The sequence below is a fragment of the Balaenoptera physalus genome (genome assembly GCF_965194825.1).
Source record: "Balaenoptera physalus genome assembly, chromosome: 20".
NCBI lineage: Eukaryota > Metazoa > Chordata > Mammalia > Artiodactyla > Balaenopteridae > Balaenoptera > Balaenoptera physalus.
The window spans coordinates 12,149,625-12,166,973 of NC_138901.1; the positions used below are offsets into that span (position 1 = coordinate 12,149,625).

Genomic DNA, 17,349 nt, shown 5'->3' on the forward strand with positions numbered 1-17,349 from the left:
TGTTCAGCTGTTATGGGCACCGCAGAGCACCGTTCCATGGCCTCAGACTGAGCCGTCCAGCCAGTCACCCCCTCCAAAAACCGGCTGCTCTGTCCTGCAGGTCTTGGGAAAACTGTTTTCAGGGCTCTTCAGGATCACCTGCCCAGCTCCAGGATCTCTTCACGGAGGACATTTACTCCAACCGAGAGCCGCTTCTCAGAGCACTTAGGGAAATAGGAGCGGGTCGAGGACACAGGGCAACGGGAGCCCAGACCCCTCAGGCCAATCTCCTGGAGTACAGATGTGGCACTGCCTGTCCCCTCTGGGCCTGGATGTCTGGCCCTGGGGTCAGAGTGGCTGGGGAAAAGGCACAACCACAGGGGTGGCCGACGCAGGCTGGTGTGAACTGTTCCTGCCCTAGAGAGACCCAGGGGTGCTGCGGCCCTGGGTCCCCATGAGACCAATGGGGGCCATGCCGGCCTTCCAAAAGCCCTCGGAGGGCATCAACAGTGCCACCTGTACCAGCCTCATTTGGAAAATACTAAAATGCTTTGTTATAACACACCTGCATCAAGCCAAAAGGTGAACTAGGCACGTGGCCCATGAATGGTTGACACTTCAAGGTCTGGCGACGCTCTCCTCGGTACCCTGAGATTGGGGGACATCTGCCAGCCAGTCACTGTGGGTCCTGTGAAATCTCCACAGGCCCACCACGGAGGGGGACCACTGGCATCTACGTGGTCTGCCTAAGAAGGTGGCACTGGCCCTGTACATCCAAGAGCCAATTGAGAACCTTCCCAGGGAGTGGCAGCACTGAACTGGGAGGCCTATTGTTTCAGCAGGGAAAGGAAGACTTGAGACCGCACTGCCCTGCAGGCCATACAGAGCTTTCTCGGGGCGCCATTTACAGCCTCTGTAGAACAGAGCTCCCCTCACCCCTGCAGAGTGACCAACTGGAAACCGCGAGGAGGCTGAGGGCCTGGGCCGATGGCCCAATGAGCTAGACCACCAGCTGAGACAGAGGAAGCTGTTGTAGGAAATTCACAACCACACGCAGAAGCAGAGGGTTTCTTACCAGACTGCAGTAGGTTTAATAGTGGCCCCAAAAGATACGTCCAAGTTGTAACCCCCGGAACGTGCAAAGGTGACCTTTGGAAAAAGAATCTTTGCACATGTAACTGTGGATCTTGAGATGAAATCACCTTGGATTTAGGGTGGGCCCTACATCCTCCTTATAAAAAGAGGAGAGAACACCACGTGAAGACAGAGGCAGAGATTCAAGTTCTGCGAGACACAAGCCAACAACACCAAGCGGCACCAGCAGCCACTAGAAGCAGGGAACGGATTCTCCCTCAGAGCCTCCACACTTCTGGCTTCCAGCACCGTGAACGTAAGTTTATGCTGCTGCAAGCCATTTGTGGCGATTTGTTACAGAGGCCCTAGGAAACAAATGCACCAAGCAATAGGTGTTTTCCCACAAGCTTCCTTATATTGTCAAGGTATCAGAAACTCAACAGGTTGGAGCTTGTGTCAGAGTTGAGAGAGCAGCTCTCCTCGGGGGAGGGGAACAAATCCCCTAGAACCATCTCAGGATGGCGTAGGACACAAGCCACCTGGCAGGCCTGTCCTCTCCCAGTGCTGGAGCCAGAGGGCAGATGTCAGGAATTCTATAACCTGGGTGCCTCAGTTTACCCATCACTGCAACTCAGCACAGAACCCCATCTTCTAGGGCTTATCCTGCCCTTATAAAAGCAGCAGATGGCCAGAGGCCAAGCAGTGCTGCTTCTGCCTTCTTGCCACAGAGCGGGCCAGCCATGCTTCTCCGCCCTGCAGTCAACCATTCGTTCTGTGGGTGTCCTCGAGCCAGCGCAGCACTTCTGACAAGCCAGTGCCTTTCCAGGCACTGATTTCTACCGTGGTGATGTTCTGCTTGGCACAAGCAATGAGGTCCGGGAGCCTGATTAACGACTTTATCTCTTCTATGGTCATGTAACAGGGCAGGTCACTGGAGTGAAAGCAATACCTGTCAGACTGGGCTGCCATTGCTGCACCGCCCCCCACCCCCACCCCAACGAGCCACCCTCCTGGCTACACTCCACAGGAGCTCCGCCCTGGGGCACCCCCACGTTCCCTCTCAGCTCACGGACACGTACATTTTATTGAAGAGAATCAGAACCGATGCTTCTGCAAGTTGTTCTGCCGAAAGGAGATCCAGGAGCTGCACACAGGATGCAGAGAGCTGGGTGGGGTTAGAGGCATCCACCATGAACTAGAAAGAAGTAAATGGAAATTAGGACCCCCCTGCGATGGAACACCATCCCTGCCAAACCTCCTCTCCTCGCATCACGCGCCTGGCTCAGGAAGAGCAAGAAAGTTTTCCGGAAAGGCAGGAGCAGAGGGGAGCGAGCTGTGCAAGAAGGACCGGTGTTATCTGTTTCCACCTACGCAGAAGTCTCTACTTGTGTGGCCATTACTTTTCCAAGGACGGGTCCTAGAATTTGGGGCACAGGCCTTGCCAGGATGGGACGAACCAGGGGATATAGAATTCAAACATAAAACGTAAAAACACACCCAGGGCAATAAGGCAGTGAGTGGATGGCACAGTTACCTGCAGAAAAGGAACACTGCCCTCAGCAAGCCTTCTGTGAGTTTTCACATTAGCCTGGGCTCAGGAGCCCTAGGGATCAGGCTGGGGTCCCAGAAGGAAGCAACTCTAGTCTGGACCCTGTTTCCTTGACCCACACCGTTGCCCAGGAAACCAAACTCTATCCCACACAAAGTGAAACTGGGGACTAGACAACGCTGGAATAGGGACATACTTCCCCAAAGGAAGTTCAAAAGACTACGACCTACCAGGAGAGAATGACAGTTTCCATAGTAACTGGACCAGATGGGGCCCATGCACCCCCCCAGCTCCCGGATGGTGATCCTTCTCTGAGCCACGATGTCCGTTAGGGTGGTACCCACCTGTGGAAAAAACCAGGATGCACAGAGACCACAAGTGCTTTCCCACACGTAACTCCTGGATAGCAACGTGCCCAGCCCTTTACACTGCAACCTAATCCCCAGTATAGGTCTTCTCAAGTGTTTAGGCCCAAAGGCGGAACCCGTAAGGGAGAAGGCCTGAAGATGCTCCCAGGCGTCCAGAACCCTCAGGGCTGGCTGTGGCCAGGGCACCAATGCCCACCAGGGGGATTCGCCCTGTGCAGAGAGCAGCAAATGCAGTCCGACCAGTGGTGAGGGGCGGGAGGCTCCGGATCCCCTGGGACTCTGTCCGGGGGCTCCCCACGGCGACACCACCTTCTGAAGTCTGTACTGAACACACTGACCCGCCAGACCCCAGCTTCCATTTAAAGGAACCCAGGGACTTCCCTGGGGGCACAGTGGTGAAGACTCCAGGCTCCCAATGCAGGAGGCCTGGGTTCGATCCCTGGTCAGGGAACTAGATCCCACATGCATGCCACGACTAAGGAGCCCGCCTGCCGCAACCAAATAAATAAATATTACCCAAAAAAAAAAAAAAAAAAAAAAAAGGAACCCAAATTGCTCTGCTAACCACAAGGAGACCCGCCTCTCCTAAACCTGCAAGAGGCCGGACGCCTACCGTGGGCCGCGTAGGGGGAAGATCGCCCAGGTCGCCCTTCCCATCCCGGGAGCTCAGCTGTGCGAGGTAGTCAAGGTCTCCGAGCGGGGCCGAGGAGGGAGCGCAGGCCAGACCCCGCCCCGGGCACCCCGCCCCCCGCCCGGGCGCCCCCTACCCCGCTCACCACCAGCACCCCCCGGACCCCCAGGCCCCTCCGGACCCCCATCCCCTCCACCCGGCGCGGAAGGATAGTCTGCAAGCGTTTCACCAACAGCGTCTTCCCCACACCCGTGGCCCCGAGCAGGAGACACATCCCACTCCCCGCTCCACTCTACACCCGTGGCTCGGCGCCCTGGCGACGCCAGGCCTCACCCCCGGGCTGCTCATTGGTTCTCGGCGCTTACCGTCTCAGTGGGCGCGGCCCAATCTGCGCCCAGCGTCTGGGGCGAGCGGAAAGGCCCGCCTCCCCGCGGCTCGCGGGCAGGTCAGCGAACGTGCGCGTGCGCGCACCCGAGGCGGCAGGCGGAAGCGGAAGTCGGGGGCGCGCCGGCTCGCAGTGGAGAGAGCCGCGGCGTCAGGTCGGGTTCCTGGGTCGCCATGGGGCGCGGCAGCGGCACCTTCGAGCGTCTCCTAGGTAACGCGGCCCCCGCCCCCCGGAGCGAAAGCCCCCCGGCCCCAGCGCTCCGGGGCGACCGCCGCACCACCCGGCCCCTGGGCGGGCGCGCAGGCGACGCAGGGCCGGCGGTCCGGGGCGCGGGCCCGGAGCCGGCCGAGTGAATGAGGGTCCGCGCAGGAGACGGGCCAGGAGCCTTGGGGAAACGACCACCAGCGTCTGGCCGAGCAGGCCTGACGTCCTGAGTCACGAAAACGGGTGACTCAGTGAAATAGTAAAATCTCAGTAGACTCTCCCCACCAAAACCTAGGTTGCGTGGGATTTGGGAGTTTTGACCCATACATGGGCCCCAGAGGGTGGAGCTAGCAATGTTCTCTGTAGGACCTGCCAAGCTCTTTGGAGCGCTGCTTCCCCAGGGACCCAGACCTGCGCCCTGTGTCCCCACTGGGCTCCCGGAAGCGCCCAGGGGTAGGAAGGCGTTTCCTCTGTTTTCTGGGGTGGATAGCTGATCCTTCTGAGCCTCCTGGAGGTCACAGGTTTTAGAAAGGAAAATCGATTTTTATGGGCGAGCCCCCACCCCTCCATGAAACCATGTGTGCTCTGTGTTTGGGATCGGTGCTCTGGGTACTGGGATGGTCAGCCGGAGCCTGCCCTCCTTATTCCTTGAATATGGTTTCGGAGGGACCTCAGATGAGGTGCCTTCCTTGCTCATTGAACATACAGGCCGAGGAACTCAGCTTATGAGGTTGTTCAGCCCTTCAGTGGTCAGTCCGGAAGTTACTCCCAGATCCATGTTGACCATTTGTACAACTCCAAGGAAGATGGTGCTGGCTGGGCTGGAGAGCAACCCCTGAGCAGCACATCTGTCTGAGGCCACAGCAATATAGACTAGAGGTGGTAGTTGGAGAATCCTTGGCGGGTGAATCCTGTCTGCGCCCCACAAAACACTTGAAACAGAGGACTGGGGTCTCTGCTGCATGTCTCTCCAGCCATGCCTCAGCTGAGAGCTAATCAAATAGGTTAAGCTTCTGAAAAACTAGGGACTCTGAGGGATGAGGCAGCAGATTTCTCCTTGTTGAGAAGCAGCTGAGCATAGTGTTGAATTCTGGCTCTGCGCCAACAAGCTGTGTGACTTCAGGCAGTGATCTCACCTCTCTGTTTCAGTTTCTCTGTCTGCAGAGGGGGTGGAAATACCGCCTAACTCTTAAGGTTGTGTGAGAATTGAGTGAGTTCACGTAAAGTGTTTGGAACAGCACTTGGCATGTAAAAAGCTTACAACAGCGTTCTCCATTGTTATTTTCCGAGCTGTTTGTCTGTCTTTCAGGAAGGACAGTGCTTTCATGGTTATTGTCAGGTGTCAGGAGCATTTTCAGTAGTTATCTGTTTGGTCCAAATGTCTAAAATGGGAAGGGGGCAGTCCCTCCTGCCTGTTGCTGATCTGGGGGGCCACCTGGGGAATCACAGAGCAGGATGAGCCCCTGCGTTTCTGCCTTAGACAAAGCGACCAGCCAGCTTCTTCTGGAGACCGACTGGGAGTCCATCCTCCAGATCTGTGACCTGATCCGCCAGGGGGACACACAGTAAGTGCTCCCTCAGAAGCAATGGGGTGGCCACCCAGTGGACTAGGGTTGCTTGGTGCCCGCTCATCTTCCAAGATCCTGCCCGGTTGGAAGCTGGCCATGTTAGGCCCTGGTGAAGGACTGTGTGGTCTGTGTGCTGGGGTTTTTGAGATCTTGGAACGATTAAAGGACTTTCTGTGTACAGCTTTGGAGGGCACAGTTACCTGGACATTTGCCTGGGGGGTATCTCAGGGACCAGATGGTGGCTGGGCTTTTCTCAGTTTTAGAGGCTGTTTTCTTTCTCATCTTCTCTTTCTGCTTTTATCAATGCCTTTTTCTGTTAGAGCAAAATATGCAGTGAGCTCCATCAAGAAGAAAGTCAACGACAAGAATCCCCACGTGGCCTTGTATGCCCTAGAGGTAATCAGACCCTGTACTCCAGGTGGCACTGGTGGGGATGGCAGGGATGGGCATACCGCCAGAAGTGGAGGCACTGGGGCCGTGGGGCAGGGCTGGGAGCAATGCCTCAGCTGTTCCACCTGAGGCTGACACGTGTGGGCCCTGAGGTTGACTCCAGTATCTGTCCTTGGTGATAAAACACAGAGTTAGAAGAAGCAGCTGGAGCCCTGGCTGCTTCCTGCCTCAGAGGCTGTAACGCGGGCTTTCTTGTCCGGCTAGGTGGCCTGAGGGCCCTGTTGAGGCCCGCCTTCTTATGGGGAGGTGGGCCCATCCAGGACGGGGAGTTTCTGAGACTTAAGTCTACCCCTCCTTGGGGTCTGCAGGTCATGGAGTCCGTGGTGAAGAACTGTGGCCAGACAGTTCATGATGAGGTGGCGAACAAGCAGACCATGGAGGAGCTGAAGGAGCTGCTGAAGGTGGGTACTCTGCGGGGAGCAGAGAGGCCCAGACTGGGGTGCGCCACCCCACGGGCTTCTTGGGGCTTTGCTGGTGGGAACAGTGCCAGGTGCTGGAGGGCTGGAAGGCGAGTGTTCGTGGTCCCTGCCTGGTGAGGTCAGGCCTTCCCATAAGTCAGCGGGGCTGCGTCTGGGGGTGTGGAGGAGACCCCACTCCTCCTGCAAAGTTGGGAAGGCTTCCTGGGGGGCAGGAGCTGAGTCTTGAAGGGCAGGGGATGCTCACAGAGCAGTGGAGAAGGTGGGGAGGGAGCTGTGTGCCATGGGCAGAGGATGTAAGTGGAGGCCTGGGGTCCCCAAAGGGCTTGGGTAGAATTCTGAGCAGGGAGGCACGTGAGTGTGGCGGGAGAGTTGGGGAACAGCAACAGCAGAGCAGGGACGCCAGGGCCATGGGTTTTATGGCCCCCGGCCCCCCCATGGGTGAGGGGCATCCCACGGAGCTGAGGCTGCCCTGGGTGGCAACCAAGGAGTGAAGCCCCAGCACCAACTCCGCCGCCACTGTGGCCTGGGCCCTTTGGGCGCCTGTGGGCCTCACAGCCAGGAGCCCGTCTGGGGCTGAGCTGACGGTGGGGCTTCTCCAAAGCCCTGACTGGTGACTTGTCCAGCCCCTGCTCTGGCCTGGGTGGCGGCAGAGGAGTTAGAACCCGCCCTCCTTGTCCTGGCACAATCGTGTCCTGGTCACACTGCACGTGGTCTGAGTCCTCACAGGGGCAGGGCTACTTGGAAAGGGGTCCACTGACTGGACCCCCATTACAGGGAAGAGCGGGAACCCTGGCACGTGAGCTGTGCTTGGTGTCTTGAAGCAGCTTTCTTGACCCACCGTCCTGAACATTGTGTGTGGATAGGATCCTGAGAGAGCTCTAGAAATGTGATTGTCTGTGCTTTAGCTTGGTGGTGGTGGTGGCTCTGTATGTGGGGAACTTTCTGGAGCCACTCCCCTGCCTGCCCGCGCTGCCTATGACTGGAAGGAGGGGGCCAGCCGACCGTGCATCTACTTCCTCAGCCCAGGCCTGATTGGCTTTGCCTGTTAGAGGCTGGCCTTAGCCGGCACCAGAGTGGGTTACAGGCTGAGGAGCTCGCTAGGCGGTCAGGGTCCTGTAGGGCACGGGGATGGGGTGGGGAGAGACAGGTAGTTATGGGGCAGTAGGGGTTGGAGAGCCTCCACCTGAGGGATGCACAGCTTCACCTAGGCGGTTAAAGATAAGTCCAGGTCCTGAGTGGGCAGACAGGTGCAATGGATTTGTGCTTGGGGGTAGCGCTCCCTAAAGGAGGCCTGGGTCACTACATGGCCCTTGTGCCCCACTTGGGGGACCCGCCCCACCTCTGCCAGTCCCAGTTGCTCGGAGTGTTGGGGTCTTGCCAGCTGCTTTTTCATGCTGAGATGTCTCTTTGACAGCTGCCTCTTCCAAGGTTCTTATCTTCTTTCCTCCCTTCTCCACAGAGGCAGGTGGAAGTAAACGTCCGAAACAAGATCCTGTACCTGATTCAGGCCTGGGCACATGCGTTCCGGAACGAGCCCAAATACAAGGTCGTTCAGGACACGTACCAGATCATGAAGGTGGAAGGTGAGTCAGGGTAGTGGGGAGCAGGAGGGTCCAGTGCCAGGCTTGGGACATGCCACCAGGAGTTGAGGGGCTGCCCTGCACAAGGGGGGCCCAAGGGCGGCTGTGCCCGCCCCTTGCGCGGTGGGGGTAGCACTGTGCTCTGGGCACAGTGGAAACCCCTGGAGAGTTGTAAGTGAGGGTCTGGCAGCCGAGGTGTGCTTCTTAAGGCCCACTGTGCATTCCTCCTGGCTGTTGCGGTGCCAGTGGAGAGGTGGTGGGCTTTGGCAAGGAGGGCGGTGGATTCAGGCCTTGTTTGGAGGATTTGCTGGTGCTCTCGCCAGGCATGGAATGAGAGGGCTGGGCTGGGGCCTCTCTCACCTGTGCTGCGGGGGAGGAGGGCAGGTCCTCTGGCCCTGAAGATGAGGCATGGAGTGGGAGCAGAGGCAGTGCCTGCTGGCCGCGGGGTGGGCAGGACCGTGCACACACTGTGATGAGGTTGGTGAGCTGGCCTCAAGCTCTCAATCCCTGGACGTTATACACGGGAGAGAACATCCAAAGCTTTACGGGGGGGAATTCCCTGCCGATTCAGTGGTTAAGATTCCAGGCTTTCACTGCTGGGGGCCTGAGTAGATCCCTGGTTGGGGAACTAAGATCCTCATAAGCCACACGGCATGGCCAAAAACAAAAAAACAAAGCTTTTATGGGATTCCCAAGGGGTCCATGTCTCAAAAAACAGCTTAGGAACTCCAACTTTAAGAGCTCTGGGAAGCATGCTTGGCTGGGGTGCAGGACCAGGAGCCAGATGGACTGGGGAGTGTCTGTGAGGCCTTGATGAGGTGGGAGCAACGCCTGGCTCTGTGTGTGGTCCCCAGGACAGAGCGGCCTGTGGGGAGCCACCCCAGCTGGGGGGCGGGCCGGCTGAGCTGTGCCCCAAGGCGCCCTTGCCCAGTGTGGGGTCACCATGCCTGCTGCCCGGGGGCTCTGGGCCTCTTCTGTCTGTTTGGGGAGGCAGATGCCAAGAGCTAGGATGTGGCTCTGGAGGCCTCAGGGCAGATGGGTTCGGGCAGGTGAGGCTGTGGGCCTTGCCCACTAGGGCAGCACTTGGCAGTAACAGCGGCCTTCTTTCTCCAGGACACGTCTTCCCAGAGTTCAAGGAGAGCGATGCCATGTTTGCGGCGGAGAGAGTGAGTTCACGGGGTGCTGGAGGTCTAGGAGTTAGGCTGCTTTGAGAAGGCAGCAGGGAAGCCCTGGGATCTGGGCTTGTTGGCAGCAGGTGAGCTGCTGATCTGTCTGGAAAACGAGAAAGCTTGACTTTTTTCAGTAGAATATGCAGCTGTGTCTGCAGGTTGAGACAGGAACCCAGTTCAAGGTGCCTTAGGGCTGTGGTTCCCACAGCCATGAAGACAAATACTTATATATCCCCAAAGCTGTGGGAAGTCTTGCTGTCAGGTCTTTAGAAAGAAAGAAAGACTGTTTTGGAGGGGGATCCTTCCTTGAGTCATGTCTGCAGGGAGTTGGCCCCAGTCCCTTGCGCACACCTGTGGGAAGCGGGGATCGGCAGGGAGGGCAGGGACTATGTGACCCGACTCTGCCTGTCCCCAGGCCCCTGACTGGGTGGATGCTGAGGAGTGCCACCGGTGCCGGGTGCAGTTCGGGGTCATGACCCGCAAGGTGAGTGCGCCCGCCTTGGGGAGGGACCTGGCTCCATGCCTGGCCGGGGCAGACCCCAGGCCACCTGCTGTCATCACAAGGCCACTGCACCCACGCACGGGCCTTTCTCTCTTGGCTGGGACCTGGCGGTGTGGGGAGTGTGGTCACCTAGGGTTGGTGTCTGATGGTCAGTGCTGTCAGGTGAAGTTCGGGCGAGGCTGCACCCCTCTGGGAACAGGAGTATACCCCACGCCCGGGGCTGGGGTTTTGGGTCTGCATTGCCTCGGCCAATAGCCCCTTGGCCGAGTCTCTTCAGCTGACTTGGCCTGTGCAGCTTGGACCCTCCCTCTTCCCACCGAAGCCCAGGCTGGCCGTGGCAAAGGCTGGGGCCTGGGGCATCTGAGCAGACTCACCGGACTCACCGTCCAGCAAAACTCGTTTATCAGGACAATTCATGCATGTTTTTTGTGAACTTTTCTTCTTAATTTGACTTCTTTTCCTCAAAGTGGAGGCTACAGTTGAGAGCTTGCAAGTGCACCCTGTTCCCCCAGGGCCTTTGTGGCCTCCTGGGCTCGCCTTCTGCCCACCCTGGCCTGGGAGACCCGGTCTGGCGCGTCCTGCAGTGGGCGGTGCTGGGCGGGGGGTGGGCGTGAGGGGTGGCCGGCCAGGCTGCCCTGACCTGTCCCGTGTCGCAGCACCACTGCCGGGCATGCGGCCAGATCTTCTGCGGCAAATGCTCCTCCAAGTATTCCACCATCCCCAAGTTTGGCATCGAGAAGGAGGTGCGTGTGTGCGAGCCCTGCTACGAGCAGCTCAACAAGTAAGTCCCCTCGGACACTGAGCAGAGCCAGCTTCTACCTTGGTAATCAGGGGGCGGGGGGGTGGTGGGGGAGCGGCAGACTTGGACAGAGCCCGGCAGGGCCCCCGGCTCTGAGACCTGCTGGCCAATTGCTCAGGTTTGTTTTTGTAACGTCTTAGTTTGGGAGTGACACTTAGAGAAGAGATGCAGGAACGGTCTGGAGACCACACACCCTGCCCCTCCCACAGCCTGGGTCCTTCGGCCCCATTGACTCCATCACACCTGCCCTCCCCGCATCTGCCTGCGTGTCCACACGCATGCACGTTGTGTCCTGGACCAGTTGAGAGCGAGCTGCAGGCACCCTGTCCTCCTCGCCTCGACCTCCTACGTGCGCTTCCCGGGAGGAACTTGCCCCATGTGACTGCTGCCGGCTGTCGAGTTGGGGCATTTGGCATCGGTGTGGTTCTGACACCTACTCCCCAGTCCCTGTCCAGGGTTCCCGTGTCCCAGTAACGTCCTGTGGCGGTTTTGTCCTGTCAGGACCCGGCCACCCCATCAGCTCCCTAACCCGGCATGTTTCAGCTGCTTCATTTTTTGTGACGAGGACGTCGCTAGGGGGTCTAGGCTGTTGTGGCACGTCTCTGGGTTTGGGTCCAAGGTTTCCTCGTGGTTAGAGACAGGTTCTGTGCGGCTGGCCTGGGAGCCTGTGCTGTCCATCTGTCCCAGCATCAGTGACGGAATCTGATCCCTTGGTGAAGTGGTGTCTGCATGCAGGCTGCTCCACCGGGAGGTCCTTTTCTGTGGAAAGCCGCAGGCTGGTGGGTGTTTGAGCCCCATTTGCAGGAGGGGGAGCTGTAGCTTGGGCCGGTGACTTGCCCAGGGCTCCATAGCCCAGAGGTGACAGCTGGTTTGAGGGTCCAGCTTTTCTCTGGAACATGGTCTGTGGAACCCCCGTCTTCCTTCTGTGGGGATGTCGGAGGGAAGCCCCAGGCTGTGTCCTGAGAACTTGTGGGGGGCCAGGGGCACAGTGCCCGATGACGTACAGCATCCTGTCTCCTCCAGGAAAGCGGAGGGAAAGGCTGCCTCGACGACGGAGCTGCCCCCGGAGTACCTGACCAGCCCCCTGTCGCAGCAGTCCCAGGTACTGCCCGGGCCTGCGGGGGCGCCTTGCCCGTGGGCCCGGCTCACCCTGCCCTGTCATCCTCAGCTGCCCCCCAAGAGGGATGAGACGGCCCTGCAGGAGGAGGAGGAGCTGCAGCTGGCCCTGGCCCTGTCACAGTCCGAGGCCGAGGAGAAGGAGAGGATGGTGAGCCAGGGGTGGCCTCGCTGAGTCTGGGGGTGCCAGGGGAGTCCAGGGGCACCCTCGCAACACTCTCCTCCTGGTTCTCCTGCAGAGACAGAAGTCGGCCTATGCCGCGTACCCCAAAGCGGAGCCCACACCTGTGGCCTCGTCAGCGCCCCCCGCCAGCAGCCTGTACTCTTCGCCCGTGGTGAGCCCGCCCTCCGGCTTGGCCCCACTGGCTTAGACCCCCTTCCCATGGTGGGGTGGGGAGGCAGGGGGGTGGTGCCCCAACCCGGAGGCACATGTCTCATGGGCAGGGGCAGGGTGTGGCCTGGCACCCGCGGGTCTCAGCTCCCTGGTCGGAACCCCTGTGGGATAGAGGGCACTGTAAAGGCTGGAGTTCTCACTGTCTAGACCCTGGTCTCTTCCATGCCCCCCAGAGCAGGAGGAGGTGAGAACCCCTGGGATCAAAGGTGCTCTGCATTTTTCTAGCTTTCAGTGGGGCCGTCACAGGTCTGCTTTTTGGGGATGGACCCAGCCTCTCTTTGGCCTCAGTTCTCTTTGTAAAAAGAGGGTGGGTGGCAGGTGGGAGAAAAGGTTTAGAAAGTCACTTGCAAACTCCGCAGGGCTCTGTGGGTGGGGCTGAGAGCAGCCATGCCACCTGCCCACCTGTTCCTGTGGTTCGTGGGAGGGCTGGTGGGGCACCACGCTGCACCCTGTCTACGGTTTTGGAGCCCCTTGGGGCTTGGACTGGCTTTGGCCAGCCTTTAGGGTCCACTGTCATGGCTGCGTCATCCAGGCCTCCTGAGCGATGGCTAGGGTTGATGCTGCTCCGGCCCATGACGCCTCACACCCCCCACGTCTCCCCAGAACTCATCGGCGCCTCTGGCTGAAGACATCGACCCCGAGGTGAGGACACCCTGTGCGTGGCGCTTTCCCCTTGCTGCCTCCTGGCCCTCGGGAGTGACCGCCTCTTGCCTGTGCAGCTCGCCCGGTACCTCAACCGGAACTACTGGGAGAAGAAGCAGGAGGAGGCTCGGAAGAGCCCCACGCCATCTGCACCGGTGCCTCTGACGGAGCCCGCCGCCCAGCCCGGGGAGGGACACACAGTCCCTGCCAGTGTGGAGGTAAGGGGGCTGCTCTCAGGCTCCTGGCCATGGTCCCTTGGGAGGGGGCCGCCAGGACAGGCCAGGGGTGGAGTCCCAGTCACTCTCTGGTGTCTTCCAGACTTCCCTCCCGGAGACAGACCCTCAGCCTGTAAATCCGGCCGGAGGCCCGTTTAGTGAGGTAAGCCATGGCTCCCTCCTCAGGCTGGGGGCATACTTGGCCTCCCGGAGCGCAGTGTGCTAGGCCCCGCCCAGGCACCTGTCAGGAGGGCCGAGCTGTGCCCGCAGTGACTTCCTGGAGGCAGGCCATTGCGGCTCATGGCTCTCCGTTGAACCTCCCTGGGCTGGCTGTGGGCCAGAGCTCGGCTACCCGCTGGCTACTCGCGGCCTACCCTGAATGGATTGGAATATTCTGGGGCTCTGCACTTTGGTGCCCAGTGGAGTAAGAGGCTAGGGCCAGGACAGCCTGGTCTCGGCCACACTGCACCTCTGGGCAAAACCCAAGTCTCCCTGGGCCTTAGTTTCCTCACGTGTGAACCGGGTGCTGAGGGTGCCCCTTGCAGACCCACCGGGAGGACCAAGTCAGATGTGCAGCAGTCTCGGAGCTCAGCGGCCAGCATAGCCAGATGGTGGGTCCCTGCCCCTGCTCGGGGGCCTGGGGGCAAAGGAGGCACTCAGCCAGACCCCCTGTGCCCCGGCAGCAATACCAGAATGGGGAGTCGGAGGAGAGCCACACGCAGTTCCTGAAAGCCCTGCAGAATGCTGTCACCACCTTTGTCAACCGCATGAAGAGCAACCACGTGCGGGGCCGCAGCATCACCAACGACTCGGCCGTGCTGTCCCTTTTCCAGTCCATCAACAGCATGCACCCCCAGCTGCTCGAGCTGCTCAACCAGCTGGATGAGCGCAGGCGTAGGTGCCGCACACACCCTCCCGGGCGTCCCTCCGGGGCCACGGGGGCTCCCGTCAGGGGCTGGCCACATCCCCTCGGGGCAGTGGGTGCCCTCGGCCAGGCGTCATCAGGCCTGGGGTCGTGTGGGCAGGGCTGCCCTGAGGGACCTTGGGTTCTACAAGACATAGTCCCAGTGGCAGGAAACGTCCCACTGAGCGCCGGACAGTCAGGTGGAGGAAGTGTGTGCATGCGCGTGTGCGTGCGCGCCCTCCCACCCTGGAGCCCTTATGCCAGCTGCACCCTGTTGACAAGCGCTCAGCTGGGGAACCATTGCCAAGGCCCCCGCTCTGCCCCCTCCCCACAGTGTACTACGAGGGGCTGCAGGACAAGCTGGCGCAGATCCGTGACGCCCGGGGGGCACTCAGTGCCCTGCGGGAGGAGCACCGGGAGAAGCTGCGCCGTGCAGCCGAGGAGGCCGAGCGCCAGCGCCAGATCCAGCTGGCCCAGAAGCTGGAGATCATGCGGCAGAAGAAGCAGGTGCGGCAGCGGCGGCCCAGCCCTGCGGGTGTGGGGGGCAAAGCCAGCCCTGACGGCTGCCTCATGGCCCACAGGAGTACCTGGAGGTGCAGCGGCAGCTGGCCATCCAGCGCCTGCAGGAGCAGGAGAAGGAGCGGCAGATGCGCCTGGAGCAGCAGAAGCAGACCATCCAGATGCGGGCCCAGATGCCAGCCTTCTCCCTGCCCTACGCCCAGGCACGTGCCCACCACACGTCCCACTCCCTCCGGGCACCCTGGTGACCGAGAACTGCCCTGAAAGCCGTCTCTCTATCTCCAGCTCCAGGCCATGCCTGCAGCAGGGGGCGTGCTGTACCAGCCCTCTGGCCCGGCAAGCTTTGCGGGGACCTTCAGCCCGGCAGGCTCAGTGGAGGGCTCTCCCATGCACACCATGTACATGAGCCAACCGGCCCCAGCCACCAGCGGCCCCTACCCCAGCATGCCCGGGGCCGCAGCAGGTAACGGGGGGGCAGGGGGGCGGGTGGAGGGCCAACAGCCCGGATGAGCCCCGGACCTCTACCCCTTTCTTCTTTTATTTTAGTGTGATTTCAGAGTTACAAAACAGTTGGCAGAATGGTACAAAGAATTTTTCAGATGTCCAGACATTTCCTTGTCAGCACTTGCCCTCTCTCCACACTCTTCTGACCCGATTTAGGGTGCATGGCAGGCATGACGCCCTTTACTCCTAGAGGCCTCAGTGCATTTGCTAAACCAGGATGCTCCCCACGGCCTGGGTACAGATGCTGGACCAAGGGCTCTGAGGCCGTGTTGTGACTGTGTCCATAGCCGGCTCAGCTCCCACACGGTCCCAGTACCCCGTTTGTGCCAACAGGAAACCCATCACGTGTTTAGCTGTCCTGCTTCTCTCACCTCCTTTAATCTAGAATGTTCCTTGGTCTGCCCTGGCATTCTGTAACACTGACTTCCCAAAGAGCACTGGCCCGTCGTCTTGCAGAAAATCCCTCAGTTTGGGTGTGACTGGTCTTCGGAGAGCGTGACATTACGGGGGTCCTTTCCTATCTTTGTTGATTTCACTTACTATCGTTTTGTGAGAATGTGAAACACAAACTTGGCTCCAAAAGTCATAAAGAGAAGGAAAAGTCAGAGGAGGGCCCCCGCTGTCCTCCCCACATCGGGGTGGTGAGCTCTTTCCTCTTTTCCTCCAGATCCCAGCATGGTGAGCGCTTACATGTACCCAGCAGGGGCCGCTGGCACGCAGGCAGCCCCTCAGGGCCCTGCCGGGCCCACTACCAGCCCGGCCTATTCATCCTACCAGCCCACTCCCACGCAGGGCTATCAGGTAGGAGGGGAGGCCGCCCCCTCCCCCACAAGGCCGCTGGGGCACCTGGGCTCAGCCTTCTCCCATTGCCTCCTCCCCTCCACAGAACGTGGCTTCCCAGGCCCCACAGAGCCTCCCGGCCATCTCCCAGCCTCCGCAGTCCAGCACCATGGGCTACATGGGGAGCCAGTCAGTGTCCATGGGCTACCAGCCTTACGGCATGCAGGTGAGAGGCTGTGGGGGCATCGGATAGGAGGGGCGGGGGGGGCAGTGCTGGGCAGGCTCCACCCTCTGCTCACCGCCCCACGTCCCCTCCACTGCGCTCTCCTCGCTGGTTGGCGTTTATCTGGTTACAGAGCTCCTTTCTCAGTGTGGGGTTGTTTTATCCTCCACAGAATCTCATGCCCACCCTCCCCGGCCAAGACGCACCTCTGCCGCCCCCGCAGCAGCCCTACATCTCAGGGCAGCAGCCCGTGTACCCGCAGGTGAGCCTCTCCCGGGGCCACCACCGTGGGTCATGACGGGACAGGTTTTGCTCTGGACCCCCCTCGGCAGCGGGGCTGCCCTGGGAAGTGCAGCCAGTGCGGGGCAGGATGGCTGCTCTGTGGGCAGGACCAGGACAGACACTTAGCAACACCTACAGGTGCCAAACCACGCATTTACTTAAAAGCCCAAGGTCACGTCATCTCAGGTCCACAGACATGAATCGGGAACACCTGGGGTCTGGGCTCTGCTGGGGACAGGAAGAGGGCAGGGAGTCGGGAGGGTGGGCTCGAGGGGCCTGAGTACCAGGGCGAGGCTGGGATGTGGCGTGTTCTGGAGAGGAGCCGGTATAGGGTGGGGAGGCTGGGGCCTGGGGAGGGAGGACAGACCCATGGTCCATGTGTCCCCCCCCTACAGATGGCACCCTCTAGCGGCCCTCCCCAGCAGCAGCCCCCAGTGGCCCAGCAGCCGCCGCCACAGGGGCCGCCGCCACAGGGCAGTGAAACCCAGCTCATCTCGTTTGACTGACCCCGGCTGGGAGCTCCCCATCCAGAGTAACACTACGGTTCTCCAAAACCACCGCCTCCGTCTCTAACTAGCGTCATCCTCCTGCCTCGCTCTCTTCCCTCTGCGTGTAGTGTCCCTGCTCTGCGCGGGCGGGGTGGCCCTTCACCCTGGCCCTTCTCTGTCTTTGTCCTCGCCTGCTGGCTCCTCGTCCCCCCAGGCCCCATCCTTGTCCCTGTCTTCTTGAGTTGGTGTCTGACTCCTCTCCCCAGGGCTGGGCCTCGGGGGGGAGGGTGGAAGGGAAGGACTTCTCTGAGAGGAAGCCCCCAGCCCAGCACGTCGGGTCCCGAGAGGGCCAGGTGGAGTGGGGTCTCTGCCCCACACAGCTCATGCCTTCCCGTTCCCACCCAGGAGACCTGTGGGCCTGTGGCCTGTGGCCAGCGTGAGTGCTCCCCAGAGTCCTCCCCTGCAGGCTGTCAGCAGGGGTGCTCCTGGCCCTCACGGGAAGGGTGGGGCCTGTCTCCAGCTTCTTTGCTTCTGAGCCGTCATCTCATCCAGTGCCCTGAGTAGACAGAATGGAACAGTGATAATAAAATGTCTTTCAACAAGTA

General features: G+C 60.3%; 2 protein-coding genes across 3 annotated transcripts; one reads left to right on the forward strand and one right to left on the reverse strand.

Moving 5' to 3' along the window:
* Positions 1-1,046: 1,046 nt before the first annotated feature.
* Positions 1,047-3,875, reverse strand: ARL16 (ARF like GTPase 16; the record flags this gene model as incomplete). Its single annotated transcript, XM_082442190.1, is given in 6 exon segments — positions 1,047-1,984; positions 2,133-2,248; positions 2,833-2,946; positions 3,584-3,733; positions 3,736-3,797; positions 3,800-3,875. Coding segments are annotated over 6 exon segments (690 nt in total). The 3' UTR covers positions 1,047-1,812.
* A 177-nt stretch (positions 3,876-4,052) lies between these two features.
* Positions 4,053-17,349, forward strand: HGS (hepatocyte growth factor-regulated tyrosine kinase substrate). Of its 2 annotated transcripts, XM_082442041.1 has the most exons (22): positions 4,054-4,196; positions 5,671-5,755; positions 6,079-6,154; positions 6,517-6,609; positions 8,087-8,210; positions 9,321-9,373; positions 9,792-9,860; positions 10,535-10,659; positions 11,701-11,779; positions 11,846-11,944; positions 12,033-12,128; positions 12,791-12,829; positions 12,907-13,047; positions 13,148-13,207; positions 13,728-13,938; positions 14,283-14,455; positions 14,530-14,670; positions 14,753-14,930; positions 15,639-15,772; positions 15,858-15,977; positions 16,147-16,236; positions 16,652-17,349. In XM_082442041.1, the coding sequence occupies exons 1-22, from the start codon at positions 4,160-4,162 to the stop codon at positions 16,760-16,762; spliced, it is 2,334 nt and encodes a 777-aa protein (XP_082298167.1). In that variant the 5' UTR covers positions 4,054-4,159; the 3' UTR covers positions 16,763-17,349. The 2 variants fall into 2 exon arrangements, with proteins under 2 accessions (XP_082298168.1, XP_082298167.1); XM_082442042.1 differs by lacking the exon at positions 13,148-13,207 and having other exon boundaries at positions 4,053-4,196.

Coding starts and splice junctions, on each gene's coding strand:
- HGS (XM_082442041.1), top strand. CDS start 4,160: ATGGGGCGCGGCAGCGGCACCTTCGAGCGTCTCCTAG. Junction 14,456..14,529: donor TCATGCGGCAGAAGAAGCAG/GTGCGGCAGCGG, acceptor CATGGCCCACAG/GAGTACCTGGAGGTGCAGCG. Junction 14,931..15,638: donor CATGCCCGGGGCCGCAGCAG/GTAACGGGGGGG, acceptor CTTTTCCTCCAG/ATCCCAGCATGGTGAGCGCT.